Source organism: Euprymna scolopes, chromosome 46, assembly GCF_053919585.1.
Source record: "Euprymna scolopes isolate OS-2025 chromosome 46, ASM5391958v1, whole genome shotgun sequence".
NCBI lineage: Eukaryota > Metazoa > Mollusca > Cephalopoda > Sepiida > Sepiolidae > Euprymna > Euprymna scolopes.
The window spans coordinates 135,047,164-135,062,443 of NC_136527.1; the positions used below are offsets into that span (position 1 = coordinate 135,047,164).

The following is a 15,280-nucleotide window of genomic DNA, read 5'->3' on the forward strand; positions in this document are numbered from 1 at the left end:
ATTTCTCAACCTATATACTCAGCAGAATGTCTTTAATAATAATCACAACTATATATTGGGTACAATCTATTATATCTATAAAAGTGAAACTATGTGTGTGGGGACACTTCTCAACCTATATACTCAGCAGAATGTCTTTAATATAATTCACAACTATATATTGGGTACAAACTATTATATCTACAAAAGTGAAACTATGTGTGTGAGGGCACTTCTCAACCTATATACTCAGCAGAATGTCTTTAATAAGAATCACAACTATATATTGGGTACAATCTATTATATCTATAAAAGTGAAATTATGTGTGTGAGGGCACTTCTCAACCTATATACTCAGCAGAATGTCTTTAATAATAATCACAACTATATATTTGGTACAATCTATTATATCTATAAAAGTGAAACTATGTGTGTGGGGACACTTCTCAACCTATATACTCAGCAGAATGTCTTTAATAAGAATCACAACTATATATTGGGTACAATCTATCATATCTATAAAAGTGAAACTATGTGTGTGAGGACATTTCTCAACCTATATACTCAGCAGAATGTCTTTAATATTAATCACAACTATATATTGGCTACAATCTATTATATCTATAAAAGTGAAACTATGTGTGTGGGGACATTTCTCAACCTATATACTCAGCAGAATGTCTTTAATATTAATCACAACTATATATTGGCTACAATCTATTATATCTATAAAAGTGAAACTATGTGTGTGGGGACACTTCTCAACCTATATACTCAGCAGAATGTCTTTAATAAGAATCACAACTATATATTGGCTACAATCTATTATATCTATAAAAGTGAAACTATGTGTGTGAGGGCACTTCTCAACCTATATACTCAGCAGAATGTCTTTAATAAGAATCACAATTATATATTGGGTACAATCTATTATATCTATAAAAGTGAAACTATGTGTGTGGGGACACTTCTCAACCTATATACTCAGCAGAATGTCTTTAATAAAATCACAACTATATATTGGGTACAATCTATCATATCTATAAAAGTGAAACTATGTTTGTGAGGACACTTCTCAACCTATATACTCAGCAGAATGTCTTTAATAATAATCACAACTATATATTGGGTACAATCTATCATATCTATAAAAGTGAAACTATGTGTGTGAGGACACTTCTCAACCTATATACTCAGCAGAATGTCTTTAATAATAATCACAACTTTATATTGGGTACAATCTATCATATCTATAAAAGTGAAACTATGTGTGTGAGGACACTTCTCAACCTATATACTCAGCAGAATGTCTTTAATAAGAATCACAACTATATATTGGGTACAATCTATTATATCTATAAAAGTGAAACAATGTGTGTGAGGACACTTCTCAACCTATATACTCAGCAGAATGTCTTTAATAAGAATCACAACTATATATTGGGTACAATCTATCATATCTATAAAAGTGAAAATATGTGGGTGCATGTGTGAGTTTTATAAATTAGACTATGCGGGGGGCTTTTTTTCTTCAAAATAACTGGATTCGGCATTAAATAACCTGAAAAGGGTTGATATGCCGTAAAACAAAAAACAACCAACCAACCAACAGGACCCTTAGAAACAAACATGTATTCACTTGTATTACAGCCAAAAAACAAACGTTTTTTATGGGTCGTTAGCCAGTTAAAATAGTTTTTAAGGGGGCCAAAAATGGGTCAAAATTGAAAAAAAAAATCATTATAACTTTTGTGCATTCGTCTTAGTTTATTTTTCATTTTTAATCAGTTCATATGCGTGTCACGGTGGTAAAGTGGTAACGTCACCAGCTTTGAACGCTACAGTTTCAATTCTAAATGATGGCACTTAAATATATTTTTTTTTTTTTTTTACTTTTGAAATTACGACTCTGTAATAATATATACGAAATCTGGACAAATTAAAATATCAAAGCCCCCCCCCCCCCCCGTAGTAGTTTTTTTTTTTTTTTACAGCGAAAAAACAATTTGTTATGATACCGAGCAAAAGGCTCGATTTTTAGGAATTTCATATGTGTGTTACGTTGGTAACGTGGTAACGTCACCAGCTTTGAATGCTACAGTTTCAGTTTCAATTCTAGCTGATGGCACGTGAAAACATTTTTTATTACTTTTGAAATCACGACTCTTTAATAATATATACGAAATATGGGCAAACTAAAATATCGTATTTAAGCATATTTTACGGCTAGGCAAAAAACTGGTCAAAATTGTAAAAAATCGTAAAATATTTTGTACATTATACCAAATCATCTATCACCATTTCTTTGGTACTCATGAATGTATCTTTTATGGAACAAAGTTCTCCGGAAAAAAAATTCCACTTAATTTCATCAAGTAGTTTTTTTTTGTTTTTTTTACAGCGAAAAAACAATTTGTTATGATACCGAGCAAAAGGTTTGATTTTTAGGAAGTTCATATGCGTATCACGATGGTGCAGTGGTAACGTCAACGGCTTTGATACTACAGTTTCAGTTTCAATTCTAGCGGATGGCACGTGAAAACATTTTTTTTTATTACTTTTGAAATCACGATTCTTTAATAATATATACGAAATATGGGCAAACTAAAATATCATATTTAAGCATATTTTACGGCTAGGCAAAAAACTGAACAAAACCAGGCAAAGCTAGAACCCCCCCCCTTCTGCTTAATAATTTGTCTAAGAATGTGATAAATTTCTTCAGTTTAAATATGTTGGAATATGATTCGTCAGGGACACCAAATCACCTGTCACCATTTCTTTGGTACTCATGAATGTATCTTTTATGGAACAAAGTTCTCCGGAAAAAAAATTCCACTTAATTTCATCAAGTAGTTTTTTTTTTTTTTTTTTACAGCGAAAAAACAATTTGTTATGATACCGAGCAAAAGGTTTGATTTTTAGGAAGTTCATATGCGTGTCACGATGGTGCAGTGGTAACGTCAACAGCTTTGATGCTTCAGTTTCAATTCTAGCTGATGGCACGTGAAAACATTTTTTATTACTTTTGAAATCACGATTCTTTAATAATATATACGAAATATGGGCAAACTAAAATATCATATTTAAGCATATTTTACGGCTAGGCAAAAAACTGAACAAAACCAGGCAAAGCTAGACCCCCCCCCCCACTTCTGCTTAATAATTTGTCTAAGAATGTGATAAATTTCTGCAGTTTAAATATGTTGGAATATGATTCGTCGGGGGACACCAAATCACCTGTCACCGTTTAGAAAGCAAATGCAAGAATGACAATGGATTTTTTACGGAACCTTCTTTTATGGGTTTTTAACCGATTAAAATAGATTTTAAGGATCCAAAAATGAGTCAAAATTGAAAAAAAATCGTAAAATATTTTGTACATTCATCTTAGTTTATTTTTAATTTTTAATCAGTTCATAAGCATGTCACGTGGGTAACGTGGTAACGTCAACAGCTTTGATGCTTCAGTTTCAGTTTCAATTCTAGCTGATGGCACGTTAAAACATTTTTTATTACTTTTGAAATCACGATTCTTTAATAATATATACGAAATATGGGCAAACTAAAATATCGTATTTAAGCATATTTTACGGCTAGGCAAAAAAACAGGACAAAACCAGGCCAAGCTAGACCCCCCCCCACTTCTGCTTAATAATTTGTCTAAGAATGTGATAAATTTCTTCAGTTTAAATATGTTGGAATATGATTCGTCAGGGGACACCAAATCACCTGTCACCGTTTAGAAAACAAATGCAAGAATGACAATGGATTTTTTACGGAACCTTCTTTTATGGGTTTTTAACCGATTAAAATAGATTTTAAGGATCCAAAAATGAGTCAAAATTGAAAAAAAATCGTAAAATATTTTGTACATTCATCTTAGTTTATTTTTAATTTTTAATCAGTTCATATGCGTGTCACGTGGGTAACGTGGTAACATCACCAGCTTTGAATGCTAGTTTCAGTTTCAATTCTAGCTGATGGCACGTGGAAACATTTTTTATTACTTTTGAAATCACGATTCTTTAATAATATATACGAAATATGGGCAAACTAAAATATCGTATTTAAGCATATTTTACGGCTAGGCAAAAAACAGGACAAAACCAGGCAAAGCTAGACCCCCCCCCCCCCCACTTCTGCTTAATAATTTGTCTAAGAATGTGATAAATTTCTTCAGTTTAAATATGTTGGAATATGATTCGTCGGGGACACCAAATCATCTATCACTGTTTAGAAAACAAGGGAAAGTAATGCAAGAATGAAAATGGATTTTTTACGGATCCTTCTTTTATGGGTCTTTAACTGATTAAAATAGTTTTTAAGGATCCAAAAATGGGTCAAAATTGAAAAAAATCGTAAAATATTTTGTACATTATACCAAATCATCTGTCACCGTTTAGAAAACAAGGGGAAGTAATACAAGATTTAAATAGTTTTTAAGGGGTAAAAATTGAAAAAAGCATTCTTTGTTACTTGTACAGTTTAGTCACGACATTAAAAAAATGAAAATATCGAGAAAAGGTTATATTGTACGTATCCGTTATGGAACGAAGTTCTGTGAAAAAAAGTTTCACTTAATTTCATCAAGCAGTTTTTTTTTTTTTTACAGCGGAAAAACAATTTGTTATGATACCGAGCGAAAGGTTCGATTTTTAGGAAAAAAAGCTAGAATTATTTATCTCCCCGTGGTGTGTTCAGCAGATTTCCAAATGGCTGACTTCAACGCGCTCTCATAAGAATGTGTTTTTCCGCTGTAAAAAAAAAACAAAACTACTCAATCAAATTAAATGAAATTTTTTTTTCAGAGATCTTCAGTCCGTAACGGATACGTACAATATAACCTTTTTTTTTTTTTTTTTATATTTTCGTTTTTGAATGTCTTGATTAAACTGTACAAGTACCATTTCTTTATTTAAAATATGTTGGAATATGATTCGTTGGGGACACTAAATCATAAAGCTAGAATTAAAGATGGGGAGGGAGTGTCGGCGCTTTACATGGAGTTATCTCCCCGTGACGTGTTCAGCAAATTTCAAAATGGCTGATTTCAACGTGCTCTCATAAGAATGTGTTTTTCCGCTGTAAAAAAAAACAAAACTACTCAATCAAATTAAATGAAATTTTTTTTTCAGAGATCTTCAGTCCGTAACGGATACGTACAATATGACCTTTTTTTTTTTTTTTTTTTCGATATTTTCGTTTTTGAATGTCTTGATTAAACTGTACAAGTACTATTTCTTTATTTAAAATATGTTGGAATATGATTCGTTGGGGACACTAAATCATAAAGCTAGAATTAAAGATGGGGAGGGAGTGTCGGCGCTTTACATGGAGTTATCTCCCCATGTCGTGTTCAGCAAATTTCAAAATGGCTGATTTCAACGTGCTCTCATAAGAATGTGTTTTTCCGCTGTAAAAAAAAACAAAACTACTCAATCAAATTAAATGAAATTTGTTTTTCAGAGATCTTCAGTCCATAACGGATACATACAATATAACCTTTTTTTTTTTCGATATTTTCGTTTTTGATTAAACTGTACAAGTACCATTTCTTTATTTAAAACTAGCGGGGGTACCTGGCGTTGCCCGAGTGTTTGTTTCCGGGATGGGGGTGGGGGGAGTTTTAAAAAATGTTATGGTAGGTAAGTAGGAAGGATCAAACCCGGAGTCATGAGTAAAAGTAGGAAAATAAAGTGTGAAAAAAAAACAAAAAAAACATCTGCAACGTTAACAGTTCGGCCACCAAGAAAAGTCCATTCCAGTTGTTTAGGAAAAAAAACAAAAAAAAAACGACTACGGTAGGTCGGTGCGAACGTGAAAATATGATGTGAATTGTCCAGCACGCTAACCACTACGCCACAGAGCAATGCAGCTTAGTTTAGTGATTTTAAATAACTTCACATGAAAGAACTACGAAGCCAAACCGGTGTTCTCTTCTCAACTGTTCCTTGTGAATGATCCCCAAATGGTGTTAAGTGGTGGCAGGGGGAGGAGGAATTTATTAGAGAGAAAATATTTTACCACTTCCATTGATCTTAACCGATTTTGGCCGTGACTTCTCAGCAGAAAAAGTGTAGAAATCTAAGATTATCGAGGAATTTGAGAAATAATAAGCCTATAACACACCTCAGATATTGTTCTGCCATTTGTGCATATTATATTTGCATGAAATATCTTGATTTTTAATCCTATTAAGGTCAAAATCAGACAGGAAAAAATGAGTTCATTTTATTTATATAGAGATATGTTGGAATATGATTCGTTGGGGACACTAAATCATAAAGCTAGAATTAAAGATGGGGAGGGAGTGTCGGCGCTTTACATGGGGTTATCTCCCCGTGTCGTGTTCAGCAAATTTCAAAATGGCTGACTTCAGCGCACTCTCATAAAAACGTGATTGAATGTTACAGGTTTACTTTTGGTTTCGATTCTAACTGAATACTTTTTTTTTTTTTGCCTTTTGAAATCGCGACTTTAAAATAATTTATACAAAATCTGGATAACTTTCGCTCAAAAAATATTTTTTGCTTACTTGTTGACACAGACACATGTATGCATATATGTAGGGAATAAAGTTTGTATAAATCTAATTTTTAACACTGACAGATGCTGCAAGCTATGACTAGCAAAGACCATATGTGGGGGTAACCCCACATATCTGACCTTGGTCACTGAGGGGGCAACCCTTCATACCAACAGTTTCTATCCAGCTCTCATTTCCCACCTCTCGGGAGCTGGTCCCCTCCCCCCTTTCCCTCCCCCTCCCCCTATCTCCACATTAAAAAATGGCCTTGAGCCTAATTTACTCAGTGGGGGAAGCAAATAAATCCCACAGGCCGAAAGCCAGTTGTCTCAAGAGAGCTAAGTAACGTTTGTTCAATGTCGACTTCGTCATATCAGACTGTAGCTTTCATTTCCCTCCTCCTAATAAACAGGGAGCGGGTTTTTAAAAACAAACAAACCGATTTATTCAAAACTGTCCCACACAAAATCGTAACTGCTGAATACCTATCGCCGTCACGTCACGTGCACCTGTTTTCTTTTAAACACTTTACTATTTTCCAACTGCGCGTCGTCAACGCTTCGTTTTTTTTTCACATACCCCGAAAACACCAGGGCAACGCCGGGTACCCCTCGCTAGTAATATTATATAAACGACTATATGACTGTCTGTCTGTCTGTCTCCATATTTTCAAACTCTATCTCCTCCGAAACTAAAAGTATGCATCTTAGTTTATTTTTATTTTAATCAGTTCACATGCGTGTCACATTGGTATTGTGGTAACGTCACCAACTTTGAATGCTATATGACGAGATCCCTGGCGACACCAGATGATCTTGCTTTTCAAATAGAGGAAGACAAGATGGGAGAGGAAAAACAGATGTTTATGAGATTCCTGTCCACCAGAAAAGAGTAAATATTTCAATGAGAAAAGAAAATATAAGATCTGATAATATGATTCGTGGAACAAGAGATTGTTTTTCTAGTTGGATTTGGTAAAAAAAAAAAAATGAATTTTAACTACTAATTAAGTGAGACAGGTACAATGACTTGGGTTCAAAAGGTCTGTTTTGGTGTCTGGGAGGTGTTGTCGTTTCGGCCCATCTGTTGTGTTTAACTGCCAGATCAAACCAAGTGATAAGTTAGTTGGACAGATAAATAAATAAATTGAACCTAGGGAGAGATATGGTCATGAAAGACGAAGAAGAGAGAAAAGAAAGAGAAAATGAAAAGAATAAAATAATGAATTCACAAGAGAAAGAAAAGAATAAGATAATGGAAAAGAGAAGAATAACTCCAAAAAGGCAGAGGGAGGAATTTCTGATTTGATAAAAACGATTGACTTTTTGGAGTTAGAGTCCAGAGTCCTTTTTTTTACTGACTGGCATCGAGACGTCCACATCGCTCTCACCCCGCCAGGGGAGAAGGGGAGGGGGGGGGGGAAACATCCATAAGAGCTAAGTTGAAAAGCTCTTGTTCTTAGCTGGGAAATTAATTAGAGAAACTTAAGTTATTCAACCTGCATCATGAAGCTTGAATCAAAGAACTTGATTAAACAAGTGTAAAACAATTGCCGGCCTGAATGAAGATACAGTTTGTTTCAGATATCCCCTGACGCCAGATGATGAAGGAGGCAGACTGGATCCAGCACAAAGCCAGAGTGACGACCGAAATCGACAATGTTGCCACACGGACTTAGGGTCATGCACATTTCGAGTGCCCTGGGCAGTAGAAGATATTTTCCAGTGACCAGTGAGAGTCTGGTCACCCTTGAGGGGTCCACCACGAGACAAGTAAGAATGTAGCCCTGCTGGGTTGCATCTATGGTCCTGTGAGCTGGGAGCGACGAACACGGCCAGAAGTACATCACAAGTATGCTCCCGTGAACCAGGATAGCGACGGATGCGGCCCGGTCCTCGGACGAGAGAAGAGGAAGAGGGATAGATATTATAGCTACAGTTTCGGTTTCGATTCTAGCTGATGGCACCCCAATTTTTTTTTTCTTTTGTGCCTTTTGAAATCACGATTTTAAAATAATATATACGAAATCTTGATAACTTTCGCTCAAAAAATATTTTCTGATTACTGAAGGAGTTGCAACAGACACATGTATGCACATATGTAGCCAATAATGTTTGTATGAATCTAGTTTTTATTCATCTTAGTATATTTTCAATTTTTAATCAGTTCATATGCGTGTCACAATGTATGTTCCATTTCAGTTCAGGAGTAAAGGTCAGGCCCAGAAACTTGTCAAAACATGGGGCCTCTCCTAGAGGCCCCATGTTTTGACAAGCTTCTGATGGGGATCAGAGCGTTGTTTACATAGTTTTTAAGGGGGTTCAGAGCCAGTTTACATAGTTTTTAAGGGGGTTCAGAGCCAGTTTACATAGTTTTTAAGGGGGTTCAGAGCCAGTTTACATAGTTTTTAAGGGGGTTCAGAGCCAGTTTACATAGTTTTTAAGGAGGTTCAGAGCCAGTTTACATAGTTTTTAAGGGGGTTCAGAGCCAGTTTACATAGTTTTTAAGGGGGTTCAGAACCAGTTTACATAGTTTTTAAGGGGGTTCAGAGCCAGTTTACATAGTTTTTAAGGGATCAAAAAGAAAAATCGTTATACATTTTGTACTTTCATCTTAGTTTATTTTTAATTTTTAATCAGTTCATATGCGTGTCACGTTGGTACAGTGGTAACATCACCAGCTTTGAATGCTACAGTTTTGCTTTCGATTCTAGCTGATGGCACCTTATTTTTTTTTTTTATGGGCTTGACCATTACTCCTGATCTTAAATGGAACACGTACATCAAATCTGTTGCCAAGGCAGCTGGAAAAATGGTGGGATCTTTCTATCGATCCGGTAAATATCTCACTGCTGATGCTATTCTCTATCTATATAAGAGCCAGGTACGTGTTTTTATCATATCTTCAAACTCTATCTTCTCCAAAACTAAAAGTCGCAGAGCGGCGCTAGGGTCCTAGAATGATTGGATTTTTAATGGACTGTATTTTATGGATCTCTTCTGTGGGAGAGAGGTTGCAGGAAAGAGAAAAGGGCATCCCCACTAAGCCACAAAGTCTATTTTGTACTCTGTCAAGGCAGGATAGACTGTTTTTAGCAGCTCCTGCCCAGATATGGCAGCAGTATTCCATCCTTGGACGTACTTGGCTTTTATATAGATAGAGAATTGCATCAGTAGTGAGATATCTTCTGGAGCGGTAGAAGGATCCAACCATCTTTCCAGCAACCTTGGCAACAGACATGATGTATGTGTTCCATTTTAGTTCAGGAGTAAAGGTCAGGCCCAGAAGCTTGTCAAAACATGGGGCTTCTCCTAGACGAGAGCCATCCATTTCAATTGATGCCAGATGGGGATCAGAGCGTTGTTTACATAATTTTTAAGGGGGTTAAGAGCCAGTTTATATAGTTTTTAAGAGATCAAAAAAAAAAAAAATCGTCATACATTTTGTACATTCATCTAAGTTTATTTTTAACTTTTGAAATTACGCCTCTATGATAGTATATACGAAATCTGGACCAATTAAAATATATTTAAGCCTCTTAAATCCCTACTATAATCTTGGAAAATAAAAAATTGGCATGTGAATACATTTTTCTTTTTTTTACTTTTGAAATCACGACTCTATAATAATATATAGAAAATCCGGACAAATTAAAATATCATATTTAAGCGTATTTTACGCCTGGGCAAAGCCTCTTCCACCCCTGCTAGTTTTATATAATCTTGGAAAATAAAATAAAAAAATTGTGGAAATTATAGGGGGGGGCAATTTCCAAATTTTATATGAAAACTTGACTTACATAAGAAAAAATGTTACATAATTTAAAACAATTATTGTGCACATGCGTGTATAACCTCGAAAGCCGTTCTTAACAGGTTTGTATTACTGTACACATAGATACGAAAAAGTTGTCAAAAAACAAATATATAGCAAATAAATGTTACTAATAGCAAGATAAGTTACTTTTCTACCTAACAGGATATATTACATTTTTTTATTAGATAGTTGTTTTATCAAATTGAAATCCATGTTATTAGGTAGAAATGGGCGCTTCTACACTATTGGGACGAGATTTCGGAAATCTAGGATGCGAGTTAATGCGACAGTTGATGTTGAATTCGAAAGTGATTTTGAAGCCTTTAAACTGTCATTAATTTATTTCTGGTTTGATGGGCCATCTATTTTACTTCTCACGTGCGTTCGACATGAGTGGATTGAAAATGATGACGATGCAGTTAAGCAGTCCCGCCTTTTTGTGACTCTTACATACTTGGAGTCTCGATAATCGGTCAAAAATAGACAATAAACCAAAATTCTGTTAGAAACGTATTCTATAAAAGCTATCGTGACATTTATCAGGTGATTTTCTAACCGTATTTTGCTTGACTTTTGAGTTTTGAGCTATGATCGAGCACACCATATGACTGTCAGGCGTTTTTTTCTTCTTCCAACTTAAGACTCGACACTAATTTTATTACAAAGTAAATAAACTGTTGAAATCAGATGACACAACAAAAAACTTAACTAGGTAGGTAGAAGAGTAATTTACGGGTTTGTATTACTGTACACATAGATTCGAAAAAGTCGTCAAAAAACAAATATATAACAAATAAATGTTATTAAATGCAAGATAAGTTACTTTTCTACGTAACTGGGTATGTTTTAGTATTTTTATTTAATGCAACATGTTTATTCAGCTCGAAAAACATACAGTGTTTAACGATGTATTGGAAAATTCAAAATTGCGCCCGAATCTCTTTTTGACACGGTAAGTTAGGGAAAAGGAGTTAAAAATAAAAAACTAAACAAAATACGATTAAAAACTCACTCAATATGTTACCGTGACATAGGCTGACATATATTCAGTGGGTTTCTAACAGTATTTTGTATAGTTTTTTATTTTAACTCCTTTCCCCAAACCTATGTTAAATATTTGTTCCGAAATAAAAGTAAAAAATTTCTTTTGCATTTTCTTTTAGGTTGACGGACGTGTTTCGGTGATGCCAGGTGAGTTTTTATTTATTTATTTTTTTTTTACATAGATCAGAGGCCATTCGAGGATAAGGGTTAAAGAATATACAGTAATCAATGGGACAATATCATAGTAATCGTTAGTAGTTTAAATTTGATAAACAAGAACCCACTATTCTCTTTGGCCTAATGGTTAGCGAGGAAAACTAATTACCCTAAGTTTTCGAGTTCGATCCCACCTCTCTCTCTATATATACATATCTTTTTTATTATTTCGTTCTTGTGCCAATATGTTACAGAGAGAGAGAGAGGAGAGTAAACGTGGAGGTAGACACGTTTACCAGAACCGAAGGTCAGCTGACCAAATTACGTATGTATGACGTGATCAGCAGATCGGTGAGATTTGATTTGAGCTTTGAAGAAGACGGACGTTTTTCCGTGGTCTCCCCCTCTTAACTGGGGAGGGGGGAGACGAACGCTGACGTGTGTGAAGAACCACACAAGCAGATTTCACTTCCACCTGCTGCAGGACCTCTGGGGAAAGTGAAATAAAAAACTATAAAACACATTCATCGTCTTGGAGTGATAAATCTTCGTCAAACAGGTATCAAGTCTCCCTCCAGGATGAGAAATTTCCAGATGGTCCGTTTTGAAGAAGCAGAGGTAGGTTCAGAAATTACATGTCACACACACGATTCCTTTTATGATAATCAAACACACAACCATTTATATTAGAGACAATCACACGGAATCTTTGATGTTATATAGTGTATACACCCAAACGTAAAAAGTGCCCCTCAATGATTTAAATGGCGCCCCTAAATGAAGAACTCGATGATAACGAATATATAACAAATATCCTCCACCCGGGCAATGCCAGGTACTCCCTGCTAGTCTTCCATATATACAAAAGCGAACATGTGTGTGTGTTTGTGTGCATTTTTTCTGTACAAGAAATCAGCTGGGCAAACTTGAGTCCTTGTACTGAAAAAATATCCACTAAATAAAACATTGTTTAGTAAATCGTTATTTTTTTGTATTTTCGTTTTTTTTTGCATGGATATAAATATCACTATAGCATCTGCTGGGTCATAAGCTTCATTTTGGTACCTTCTTGCCTGGATGGGTTGCCTTTAGGTTGAGATAAACAGCATCTCTCTCACACACACACACACACACACACACAGTAAATCGAACTTACTAAGGGAGATAATAACTTCCGGTGTAATACTAGCAAAATACCCGACATTGCCTGGGATTGGACGAGATAGGTGGTTTGTTTCCTAGAAAAATACCTGGGATCGGATAAGATAGGTGGATATTTCTGATAACAGAATACCGTATATAGGAAGATGGGGCGATTATGTCGTAAAATCATGAAAAATTATTGTCCAAATAAGTAACATATCCAAGAATTATGAAAAATGATGAACTGTGAGTTATTTGATTGGTGTGTTTGTAATGAAATAAACAGCCCAGATATTGTGTGAAAGTTAGTATTTTAGTAATGAAAAAAAAAAAAAAACTCAGCCAGACAATGTCTCAAAGTAAGAGGAAGGGGATTATGTGGGTTAAATCATGAAAAAATGATTGTCGAAATTAGCAACATATCCAAGAAATATGAAAAGTGATTAAATGTAAGCTATATGTGTTTATAATGAAATAAACAGCCCATATATAGTCTGAAAGTTATTATTTTAGTAAGAGGGGGTTAATTATGTGGGTTACATGATAAAAAATGATCGTAAAAATTAGTAACATATCCAAGAATTATTAAAAATAAGTAAATCTGAGTTATTTGTTTGGTGTGTTCTTAATAAAATAGAAAGCCAAGATGATGCATTAAAGTTATAATTTTAGTAAGAACAGGGCTATAATTAGTGTTAAATCAAGAAAAATTGATTATCTAAATTAGTAAAATATCCAGGAATTATGAAAAATGATGGCATGTGAGTAATTTTATTAGTGTGTTTGTAATTAAATAGACAGCCCAGACAATTTCTCAAATGTATTATTTTAGTAAGAGGTGGGCGATAATGTTGGGTAACTCATGAAACATGATTGTCGAAATAAGTAACATATCCAAGAATTATGAAAAGTTATGAAATGCAAGTTATTTTATTTCTGTTTTTATAATGAAATAAACAGCCGAGAAAAAGCTTCAGAGTTATTTCTTTAGAAGGACGGGGGTAAATTATGTGGGGTTAATCATGAAAAATGACTGTTTGGAGGTGTAAAAGAAAAAAAAAAGTTTTGGTAGGGAGGTAGGCTTTAACCCAGAGCCTCGAGGCTAAGGCAGAAAAAACAGTCTGACGTGTTACCCCAACACTAAGGAGGTAGAGACGTGAGGTTTGGTGACATTAAAACATTTAAAAAATTACAACACACGTCACCATTTTCTAGATCAAACATGATGTCATCGTCACAGTAGCAGTAAGAGAGAAAATGAAGGAACGATTTTTTTGCTACCCCTCCCTGTACAAAACTGCCCAATTGAGTGTGAAGGAATTAATTTTTTGGGCCAATTTTTCGATATTTGTCGTCCAAGATGTTGAGCTTCAAAATGATACCCGTCTGGCGAAAATCCATGGCCTCTGTAGAAAGTTTTTGCGAGACATACAAACACACACACACACATACATTAATACACGTTTTCGTTTTTATACATATAGACTAGCGGGGGTACCCGGTGTTGCCCGGGTGTTTGAAGGTGGGTGTGCTGTTAAATAAAAAATAAATCGGGGGGGGGGGTAAAAGTTGGTAGGATCGAACCCGAAGCCCTGAGGCAAAGTTGGAAAATAAAATGTGAAAAAAAAAAAAAACATGAACAGTTCGGCCAGCCAGAATGAGTTAGTGAAAGATGTTTGAATTTATTTAAGTAAGAACCAAATTGACGGGTGCCCGCATGGAAGTCGTAGAGCATTATGACGACGATGACGACGACGTAAGCAATAGCTATTCAGCAAATGAGTTCAATGACCAGGTTTGTTTGTTATAAGTGAAGTAAAAAAAGAAAACAACGTTAAAACTTAAGCAGGAGGAGGGGGGGTAATCAAAACGTCGAAAAAAAAAACACAAAAAACTAACTTAAGGCAAACGAACAATGTTAAATGTAAAAATCGAAAAAACAAAAAAGAAAACAGAAAAACGAACACGTGAAAAATGGCTTAAATAAGCCTGTTTCGGTATTAAAATTTAAAAAAATCGGTGGGTACTCGGGTGTTTTTTGGTGTGTGGTCGGGCGTGAATAAGCGAAGTAAAAAAAAGCCCAGAAAAACGAACGTTACGTGAAAAATGGTTTAAAAAACACTGGTTCAATATTTAAATTTAAAAAATCGAAAAAAAAAAAAGACATCTCACACCACGATGCGAACCCAAAACGTTTAGATAACGAACCAACTGAACTAACGCAATGTACATGAAATTTAGCCAGTTCTTCAACTATTTACAGTAAATCAGGTCATGACGTTATCTGACGCATGCGTAAAACCGTCACGAGAGGACCGTTTTTGTTGACCCCGCCCCCCTCGTTGAAAATTGTCGATTTCGGGGTGAAAAAAGTGAATGTTTTTGGCCAATTTTTCGATATTTTTCGTGCGAAAGATGGGGCTTTAATATGATACCGAGTTTGTGAATTTTTGTCGCGTCTGTTGAAAGTTTTTAGCAGACATCCAAACATACACAAATACATACATACATACATACATACATTTTAGCTTTTATATATATATAGACTAGCGAGGGGTACCCGGCGTTGCCCGGGTGTTTGGAGGTGTGTGTGGAAATTCCGGAGGTGGGGGG

The 15,280-nt window shown here is 35.1% G+C and overlaps 1 protein-coding gene across 1 annotated transcript in view; it reads left to right on the forward strand.

Moving 5' to 3' along the window:
• The window catches only part of LOC145271137 (copper homeostasis protein cutC homolog), a 109,946-nt gene that overhangs the window by 81,459 nt on the left and 13,207 nt on the right, over positions 1 to 15,280 (forward strand). The window contains exon 7 of the mRNA XM_080126676.1: positions 11,488 to 11,515. Coding sequence (XP_079982802.1) covers positions 11,488 to 11,515 — 28 coding nt within the window. The remainder of the gene's footprint in view (positions 1 to 11,487; positions 11,516 to 15,280) is intronic.